Raw genomic sequence first — 10841 nt, 5'->3', positions numbered from 1 at the left:
CCGGACAGGAGTATTATCGTCATTGTTTTTACGCCGAGTTACATTCTGACACAGAGGACAATTAAGTGATGCCAATTGCTCAGCACTGAGCTGCTTAGTCGACCCGGCAGCAACATCAAGGCATTCATAACAAAACTTGCGTTTGCAATTATTACACTTTAAAAAATGATCGACATTTAATACGTTATTACAGCCATGGCACTTCATAGCTTGATTAGATTCACTATTATTCACTTCACTGATTTTACGTATTCTGTATTACTTCAAATTTGACTTATAAAAGCTAACACTATTGTTAAAAATTGAATAATAACACTTATAACACGGCTAATAATACTTTTAACACGGCTATGGACTACCTTCCACCACGGTTGAAAATTGAATTTAATTTCTAATGAAAATTTTATTGCTGTTTTGGGCTTTCCCAGTCGTCTGTAAATAACGTAGGTACAGAAATATGTCCACATCTCGTTGGATGGCTACGATTCTCAAGTAGGTTATCAGCCTTAATGCAATGTGAACCATAATTTTTTATTGGTTTTCCTCGTTGTCAGATGCTGGAAATGCTTAAGATAAAAAGTAAACCACTGTCTATTATATTTAAGCAGTCTAAAAATATCTTAGCTAAGACTATATTCATGAAAGTTAATTACCTTATAACACGTATACCTTAATGAAGGTTGCGTACCTTTTAAGATGTTAATAATTTATTTCACGTGTTACGCTAGATATAATTAGGTGTTCCCGGAATTTCTTTAATAACCTGCAAAGACAGTTAATGAAGAATTAATTTTTGATTCTGTGAAATGAAAATAATCTTTGTTGGCTGAGGTACACTGAGCGCATAGGTCAATGTAAGCATACCTATGCTAAATAGTCGAACGCTAGATAGAGTAGAAGGATAATTTTTAAAACTCAACAATGGCTTTGCTGAGATTTTGCTAAGAGAATAGGGTTTAATCACCTTACTGAAATTGTTTGTTTCTGGAATTAAAAAGTATTTTAACCTAGTAAAATGTGTATACAGCGAGGTGTACCTACACTAAAATAATACACAATGTTTTAAATGTTTTATTTTATTATCTGAAATAAAGTTTAGCGTCAGCATTTATATCTGTGAAGGTTAGTCATAAAGTAAGTTAGCATATATAAGTATAGTATGAACAGGTAAATTACTTGGATTCTAAAAGAAACCTTATCTTGTCGTAGATTATAAATTAATTTGCATCTCTATCAATTTGTAAAATTTATGTAAATTGTAATGACAACGTTTTGTATCAGAGTTTTACGACTAGACTTGTTTATTTTTAATATAGGCCGATTTTATCATATCTGCCCCCATTTCACCTATCATGATGGTCGGACCATTAGTGTTGCCACTCGTAAGATTAGGCATGACGCTGGCATCTATTACTCTTAAACCACGTACACCATGAACTCTAAGATAGTTGTCTACGACAGAATCTTCTGCACTTGGACCCATTTTTGCTGTTCCAACCGGATGATATAAGGTCATCATTAAATATTTTGCGAAACACAACCAGTATTCATTGCTCTTAAATACATACTGATCACATTCAGATAGATTTAACTTTAAAATAAATGCGTTAATCGATCTGAAATACGGTGTGTCTATTATACTACTAAGTATTTTTAGGCCATCAATAGTGGCTTTAATATCTCTTGGATCAGACAAGTAGTTGGCCTCAATAACTGGATCTTCATAAGGATCACTTGAATTCAAATAAACAGATCCCATCGAAAACGGATGTAATAAATGCAACGTGAACACATACAGTGCTTTACGTGCGCTAAATTCTAATAAAGACGCTAAGATCGGCGTTTTAAAAGCAGCAAATCGTTTCCCTCCAGAAACTGAGTTTTTAGGTATCAATACAAAATGGCTTTGAAATTCAGGATACGAAGCATTGGGGTATCTAGAAAAGAAAGCGATTATATCAGAGAAAGTGACTTGTCCTAAATATCCAGAACCATCATAGAGATACTTTAGTTCATCGAAATGTAAATCTACCGTACTTCGAGATTCAGGTTTATCACCATAGATCAGTATTGGTATCATGTAATGATCTTGTAAACGTTCACCAACGGGCAAGTTCACCTTGCATGGTATTCCAACGGATTCCAAATGCATTTTTGGCCCTACACCTGACAACATGAGTAGTTTTGGTGTGTTTATAGCACCAGAACTTAGAATTACTTCTTTATTCACAAATACTGTAATTTTTTTGCCTTTAATATCAACTTCGACCCCTTTAGCTTCTAAATTATCATCTATTATAACTTTAGTTACATATGCCATAGTCACAATTTTCAAATTTTCTCTTCTCCTTGCAGGTTTAATATATGCTTCGTATGTGCTTTGTCTTCTTCCACTTGATACCGTGGTAGGATAAATACCGCATGAACCTAATCCAAGAGTGTATTCAGAATTTATATCCTCAACTATATCAAATCCGATATGCTTCCAAGAATCCAGAACGCGATCTGTATCTTCCCTGTATGTGCAATTGTAGTTATCAACTATCAAAGGGCCATGATGACCATATAAATCACTTATATATGGGTTCTTGAGTAATTTTTTGGATTGTAAATTTTCTGCTTTGTTAAAATAATGGAATACATTTTGTGGTAACCAACTTGGGTTACCGGCATCTACCCAACGTTCGTAATCAGCTGCTCGTCCGCGTATATAGACCATTCCATTGATAGAACTACATCCCCCAAGCATTTTTCCTCTTGGCCAGGGAATTCTCCCATCTTTACTTCCAAGTCCTGTTCTATTATCAGTTTTGGTTAGATATTTCCAATCAAAATCACTTCCATATAGGTTAGTATCAAAGTTTGGTACCTAAAAAAGAAACATGATTCAATGATTTCTGTTAAAATATGAATTCATAACAAAATTTTATTAATATGCTTACATATGATTCTAACGGTGGATCTGGTCCAGCTTCAAGAAGTAGAATGTTCCATTGTCTTTCCTCAGATAAGCGATTGGTTACAACGCTACCCCCTGAACCACCCCCAACAATAATAAAGTCAAATGTGTCACCATCTGAAAAATTAAATCGTATTTATTATTTACGACGTCTATATGACGTTTAAACTGCAAAATTATCATTAAAAAGGCGTATACATTAGGTTTTTCTCACTTGTAAAACATACCAAAGCCTGCTTTAAATTTTTGGCCTAAGAGTATTACATATTTTTTAGAAACTGTATCCGTATTATATATTTAATGTATATAATATAACTAATAATACCCAGATGGATTTCCGAGATTTAGAGACTCCGCACTCGCGAGAACAAGCCGGGACGGATAGCTTCCAAACTTAAAGTTTTCATTGAAAATATCGAGTGGCGTATTTAAATTTTTGACCCCACCCAGGAAACGAATCTGGGACTTGAATATTTTCAGTTATCATGATAACCGCTGTACCATTGGCGTAGTCGTTTGTTTATCAGATATCACAATTGGGCAAAGTTTTTTAGATAAACATATTATTATGATGTGAGTTTTTAATAAGTAACATAATCATAATGGATTTTAACGTTAATAAGTTTTAATATATTTTTTTTTCCAATTTACCATTTAGAATGCGTAATAATTATGGTCGTTTAAATCAATAATATCAAAATAAATCCTATGATTTATATCAATATTATTACATATCTATAATATTTGTGACTGTTATATAGGATATTTTCAATATTCATAAAATTATTACTATTTTTTTAATTTTATTTTTGTTGTTATGTAACGCTGTTTTTGTTTTATTGATGCTTTCAGTAATCCCATTCCATTCCTTCAGGTTTCTAAGAATAATTTCAATTGTAAGTTTTTCAGGTTTCTAAGAACGCACGGGTTCAAGATTCGTTGAGTAAGCCTCAAGAAAAGAACGTACCAATTCTTAAAAGGCCGGCAACGCACTCACGAGCCATCTGGCAATGAGTGTTCATTTCTTAACATCAGGTGAGCCTCCTGCCCGTTTGCCCCTGTTCTATAAAAATAAACCTGATCAAGTTATTATTTGGAAATAATTTTTCGTATTCTTACCTTGAATTTCATCAGATACAAATTTGTCATGTGAAAGACATTGCGTTGCGGCGAAGAAATTAAACGCGGCGTTGAATACTTGCGGGGCAACACCTGTCGTCGCCGACGTACTTTGAATACTAGAACCATCCCAAAACACTGTATAAAAATTGTGTCCAAAGACGAAGGCAAAAATTAAAAAAAGTATATAAGAGGTTAATTACAGGCTACCCTTACTTATAAATATACATAAAACTACACTGCTACAAATAACGGTTTAAAAGGCCGGCAACGCACTTGCGAGCCTGCTAGCAATGTGAATGTCTATGAATAACACAGGTATAATCGCGAATTAAAATAAAAAATCAAATCAAAATATGCACACTTATCAGTAAAAAGGTTTGAAAAAAAACATAATATTTATTATTAATTTAATAATTTAAATATAAATTTTGTTTTAAGTTTAAGTTTTTAGTTTTTTTGTTTTTTTGTTGCTTTTGTTAATTGATTTTTTTTTGTACTCTACCCTCTGATGGTTTTTCTTTAACGTTGTGTTTCTCATTAGGGTTGCCTGGAAGAAATCGCTTGTAAGCGATAAGGCCGCCCTTTGCCTTATATCTTTTGTTACTGTTTTTTTTTTATTTTTTATTTTTTTGTTATGTGTGTTTTTGTATAAGGCAATAAAGGATAAATAAATAAATAAATAAATATAATCAAAACTCACCATTGCATGATCAAACTCACAAAAATTATTATAGAACCATCTCAAACGTAAACCTTCGAACAAATGAAACGAATAGAACACGCGTTTGACCTTAAATGTAATAAAGCTAATAGCAGGATCAATTATAGAATTATAATCATCAATTAATTTTCTTTTTATACTACGTTGACTGTTTTTAGATTATTTATAATCAAATATATAAATATTATAATAAAATCTATACTATTGTTATAAAATATGTAGATTTAATTTGTACTACGCTTCGCATGACTATTATATGTGGCTTCAGCGTGCGACTCTCATGACTGAGGTCGTAGGTTCGATCCATGGTTGAAACCAATTGACCAATAGACTGCCTTTGTATGTGTACATTTAATATTATCTTGAACGGTGGTTACGGCGGACATGACGGCGTGTGTCGGGCACAGGCGACTGATCACCTATCAGATGTCTAATATATATTTGGTATCCTAATATACCAAATTTATTTGGTTTTCAATTATCAAAAATATCATTTAGAATTACAACACGAAATACTAAATACGACCAACCTTTCTACAAATAGAAATTGTTTAAAGAAAGTGGTTACTATATTATAGTTTATATGGTAGTCACCAAGTGAAGTAATAATCTGCGTTTCGCCTGAGAATTGAACATCGAAAATTTAATGACGAGAGTTCGCATCTAGTTTCTATTTTAAATATCAGGGAATTAGACACAAGAAACCCTAACTAGTGCAAAAACTAGTTGTTACGACTTAATAGATTTACTACGTTCTCAATGTTCATACATTTTATCGCTTAGTCTATTATCACTAAGGTTTCTCTCTCTCCTTAAGTGCACTGTATAATCACTGTTTATGTGCCGCACGAGATAAGAGAAACTTATTACAGTAGTTTTATATACAATATCTTGGAGATACATTTCAAGAACTTCTTATGAGTTTGATCGAGTTGACTATTACGTTCATAGTAAGACATAAAACTTTTGTTTAAATATTTAACCTTATGTAGTGGCTTCAAAGTCTTTTTTGCATCAATTGTCTTGAGTTACTTCAAAACTATTTGGAAGACCGAGTTTAAAATATGTAAGTAACAGATATTGAAATATGTTTGTCTGATTTTTTCCGCATTTCTTGGTATGTCTTTAATTTTATTTCGTTTAGTAACGTTTATATATTCTGTAACTTGGGGCTTTATCAAGATACTTTAACACTTTAACAGTAGTATATGTAAGACAAAAATCCAACAAAATGTGTATAAAAAATTTTCAACGCGAACTTTCACTTTCAAAAGGTGATGCGTCGTTATTAAATTTGAAAATGCCCACTGTTCACAGTTGCATTCCACTAAACGAGCGATTTTGTCGGACGGACTAAACTGTTCATAGGAAAATTTACATTTAGTGAACTGAAAACTTTTTATCATTTTTCTTATTTGTTGTTGTAAATTTATTGTTTTACTTTTCTCCTTACTTGATTTTCATTCAATTTTGGGAAGTAGAGGACGTAGCCACATTAATAAAAAAGATTGCTGGAGCCCACGAACAAAGGCTCCACCATCACGACAATATCGATGCTATTCAAATCCTTAGCCTAGTGAGAAGAGTGAAAAGGACAAAACCATTTGAACTAGTGAATAAGTGTTAGTGTACGTTAATATAAAGTGTTAAACAGTGAGTGAAATAATAGAACACAAGGACTGAGTGCCTTACCACTCTTGTCTTCTCACTTGCTCTTTCGCGAATTTTGTAAACGTTTTTGATATTCATAAGCATACCCTAAGACTCATCTAAACTGAATAAACGAATTTTGATTTGTCTCTTTAATAGAGACTGTAAGAGGCTGTCCATTAATCAGGTGAGAAAGTCACTCAATCACGAAATATCCCATGGAGGAGGGGACGGTGTAGTAAGATATCACGTGTACTTATTTTTTCGTCAAACGCATGATTTATAAATCGAAAAGCGGCTTAGAAAAACGATCGATAGGTAGTAAGAAAGATTATCTGCGCTTGATGAAACCAACGTTGATCTTCAGCAAAGTATAATGGAAACAACTGACTTGCAAGATGCTTATCCAGTTGTAGTGTTGTGTGTTGAAGAAAGTCTTGCTTATCCGTGGTCGGAGGACAATGGACATTCAATATGTTCATGTACTAATACAATATCCTATAACATTATTATTATACCCGGCTAAGACAACCTTTCTGTTTAGACATTTATCTATGCCTTTAATTTTCTAGAATAGGATTAGATTATACTTTATACCGGTAGTTAAATATAATATTATACAAGTTTTTACATTTTTTCTAGGTACCGTGTAAAATACACGTGATTTTGGAAGGGTTGTCTTAAACCTCACCACATATCACCATGGGGAAGGGAGGTGTTAAAAATGTTAGAACATCGCGTGATTAATGGACAGCCCCTAAGTAGTGTTATTGGGCACTTCCTTATCTTATTCTTTCCTTTCACCTAGTTTTCGTTCATAGATCATTAATTTATATATATATTTATTTCATATCGACGACATAATGTACGTGAAAATACACACATATTATGTTCGCGTTCTTGAAATATGCAACTATGCACGTTATTCTAATGACTGTATTAGGATGATGAATCTCATCATCATATCGCTATAATTATGAAATTATTTTGCTTTATCGTTGTAAATTTGAAACGCCAATTGAATTAGATTATCTCTAATAACATTAATTGCTGGCCACGTACAACTGTATTTAATTATGCTACAGAAATCGAAACTGTTGTAAAATAAATAAAGTTTAAAGTTTGAACTAATTTTAATTACACGAATAGCCAAAATCTTTAATAATATATTTATTTTTATTTAACCCACGATTTCTACATTTAGGCAAAGCAATGGTCTATTTTGCGTGAAGAGTTCGTCGTCAGAGACTTCCTAGGGGCAATTGAAGGTATGTTGGAGCCAAAATTACATCAAATTGGTCGATGTTGGCAAATCTTCTTTTGACAATTGACCTAACTGAATTTTACGTGATATTTTAGCGTTGTATTTATTATTACACGGCACCGAAATAATTTATTAAAAATACGAAACTCTGGCTTTGTTCGTGGAGTTACTACTAATCCTTACTTTAGAAAGGACATGGGCCTTAGGGACGTACCTGTTTTTCTTTTTCAGCTACTACCGAAGTGACCGAACTGCCGAAGTGATAAAAGCGAACTGCCCAAGTGATGAAATATTAATAATAGGTAGAAATATTAAATGGTTAAGATATATTATTTATATTTATTTACACTTTTTGTATCTAGCTAGGTACACAATTAATTCATAATAAAACAATAAACTTAAAAAAAAATGCAATGGCCTGATTATATAATATAATTAAAGAAACTATAATAAAAGGTAATAATTGTGAAGAAGAGTAGGTACAGAATTCTTACAATTAATATGAAATTAACTTTTCTCAAAAAATCATATATATATATATTTTTTTTTAAATTAAGTTTACTTTGACCTTTGCAAGAAATAATTAGGCTTTTTTTATTACATAAAATTAATTAATTTTAACTAATAAAATACAGATTCATAACTTATTTTCCATGTCTTATTTGCTGCAAAAATTTATGAATGCCTGTTAAGTATGTAAAAAATTCAGGAGAGCCTCTAAATTATCAAATCTTATTTGCAAGTCATATTGTGATGTTTTATTCACTTTTTTCGTTAATTAGCTCTTAAGTGGAATACCAAAAAATAAACAATGCTTTGTTTAAAGCTTTATGGAAATATATTAATTTTATTCTTGCATAGATTAAATCAGTAATTTTTTTTATATAAATAATATTTTTGTAATAAAAATTTCAGATTTTAGCTTGTTGTAATTATTTTTCTACTTGTTTTTTTAAGTTCACAGTACTAAGATTTGCAAGTTATTGAGTCTAATGTACATTGTACACTACAATAACGCAACGCAAGCTTGGGCCCTTTAAGTCTTCACACTTTCACCTTCACATTTACACACTTTGTCTCTTAGTATTTCCAACTTACTTTAGTAACACTTATATATGAACACCAAAAAATATATTTGATCAAAATCAAATTAATTAAAAGGAATCTAGAAGTTTTTGTCATGTCATGATGTAGCGTATCGTAGATACGCACTAAAAATGTACGTACTATACGATTTTGATGTATGTGGCAACATAAATACAGGACACTAAGAAAAGAATAAAACAGAGGTCACTCAGAACAGACTTTTAAGATGAGTGAGCATGTATTTTTTCCTATGAACCTTTCTATAAAAATATAAATTAATAACCGTTGTTTGTGAAGAAATATATCAATTTACAAAGATAAAAATGGGTTGTGATTTATAAAAATATAGAATATCCCATAAATGGAGACCCCGACGTGATAGGACATTCCCATAATGCCATGACATGTTTGCTGTAACGCAAACTGCAAAGCTTTCTGACAATACTAAAATAGCACTGATTTATCGATGTTGAAACTATTCAAAGGGTTTTTAAAGAATATTAATAATTACAAAATATTAATTTCGAATGAAAAAACAAAATATCTGACATTTGACATAATGACATCAATATTGTTAAACTACATAATATTATTTACGACAAATAATAATATTCTTTAGAATTAGTTCTATCTAAAAGAAACTCTTAACAATTACCACCGATAGTTACAGATTTTATTTGTACCTGAGTTCAATTTTGATAATGGCAACATAGACCGCTTTATTAAAGTTAGTATCATGCTATTATTTATAAATTCCAAATCGAGCCGTCTGGTTTTTTCGAACGTCCATGGTTTTCGGAAAATAGATGTCTTGTGAAAAAGAAACCCAATTATACTTTTATTTTCAAAGTGTATCGAAAATATATTTTCGTAGCCACAACGATTAAACTAATATATTTATTTCCAGTGAAATTATGATTACGCCAACTTCATAAATTATTGCTTCCCTACGGAGTTATATGCGAGCAAGTTTTGTTTTATTTGCTTTTGAATTTCGGCTTGTGCGGATAATTTATACGAACAGAATGGAAATAGGATTTATTTATAATTTCAATAAGACACGTGATTTTAATATAAAAATCATTCTAAAATCCCTTATTTTATAGAAAATAAATTAAGTCTCACTACAATGCTACAATAAATGTACTAAGTGTTCATATGATTACCATCTTTTGGTACGCGTCTCTCTGCTGGAGCGGGCTCCATGACCTAAAAACGAACTTCCAGTGCTTTTAGTCCTGTGCCACCTTACAGCAATTCCTTCTGAACCAGTCGATCCAGCAGTACCTAGGCTAATAGACTGTTCTCCAAGCACTAGCCCGACTTAGGTAAACTCTCTTCAGCGGCCGTTCTTGGCCGACTTGGCTCAAGGATCCCCAGCCAACGAAGTTGATGGGCCTTTGTACCTCAATATTGTAGAGTCAAATAAAAATTTATATTTTTGGCTACCATTACATGTACATCGTATATATATAGTATATACTATATTAAAGTTTAAGCATTTCACTTTATTACTCATATGTAAACTCTAAATGATGTAAAGTTGATTGAAATATAATTTCGATTGGAAAACCAATGGAAAGTCGGTTTGACCAATCACAAGCAAACGAAACGTTTTGTATCGCGTCTTTCTTTTCTCATTTACTAAAACTTAAGGAATTTGTATGGGAATAACGCTTGTCGCTATATCACGTGACTATTTTGCATGTTGAAAAGTGATTTTGTATCAAGCCCTTGGTCAACTATTTGATGAATTTCTTTGGTTATTTCTTATTTGCCATTCTAGATATGACGTCATTACACAATAAAACAGTATGCATAGGATATAGTAGACAATATTTCGAATAAATTCATTTATTCGAAATATTGTCTACTACATCCTGGTAACAATTTAAATGTCAATTGAAAAGTATTGAACAATTGTAAAAATCGGCAATGGAGCGAAACCAAGTCTTAATGTGAAAGTTTTCATTGAAGTTACTTTGAAGGCATCATTAAGGCTAACGAGCTCTCACTTTAGAATGAATAAAAACTACTCT

General features: G+C 31.8%; 1 protein-coding gene across 1 annotated transcript; it reads right to left on the bottom strand.

Moving 5' to 3' along the window:
* Positions 1-1135: 1135 nt before the first annotated feature.
* Positions 1136-10008, bottom strand: LOC110999531 (glucose dehydrogenase [FAD, quinone]-like). Its single transcript, XM_045632021.1, has 4 exons — positions 9969-10008; positions 4079-4216; positions 2943-3076; positions 1136-2869 (listed from the first exon to the last, which is right to left on the bottom strand). Exons 1-4 carry the CDS (start codon positions 10006-10008, stop codon positions 1292-1294), a joined length of 1890 nt encoding a protein of 629 aa, XP_045487977.1. The 3' UTR covers positions 1136-1291.
* Between the last annotated feature and the right edge of the window lie 833 nt (positions 10009-10841).

Source organism: Pieris rapae, chromosome 17 (assembly GCF_905147795.1).
Source record: "Pieris rapae chromosome 17, ilPieRapa1.1, whole genome shotgun sequence".
Classification (NCBI taxonomy): Eukaryota; Metazoa; Arthropoda; class Insecta; order Lepidoptera; family Pieridae; genus Pieris; species Pieris rapae.
This window is presented reverse-complemented; position numbering and strand designations above follow the sequence as displayed.

What these genes read in the sequence shown, in the direction of transcription:
- LOC110999531 (XM_045632021.1), bottom strand. Translation starts at nt 10,008, where the DNA reads ATGGAGCCCGCTCCAGCAGAGAGACGCGTACCAAAAGATG. An exon ending in GAGACGCGTACCAAAAGATG is followed by an intron (nt 4,217 to 9,968) that starts GTAATCATATGA and finishes ATTTTTATACAG; the next exon opens with TGTTTTGGGATGGTTCTAGT. An exon ending in TGTATCTGATGAAATTCAAG is followed by an intron (nt 3,077 to 4,078) that starts GTAAGAATACGA and finishes TTAATTTTTCAG; the next exon opens with ATGGTGACACATTTGACTTT.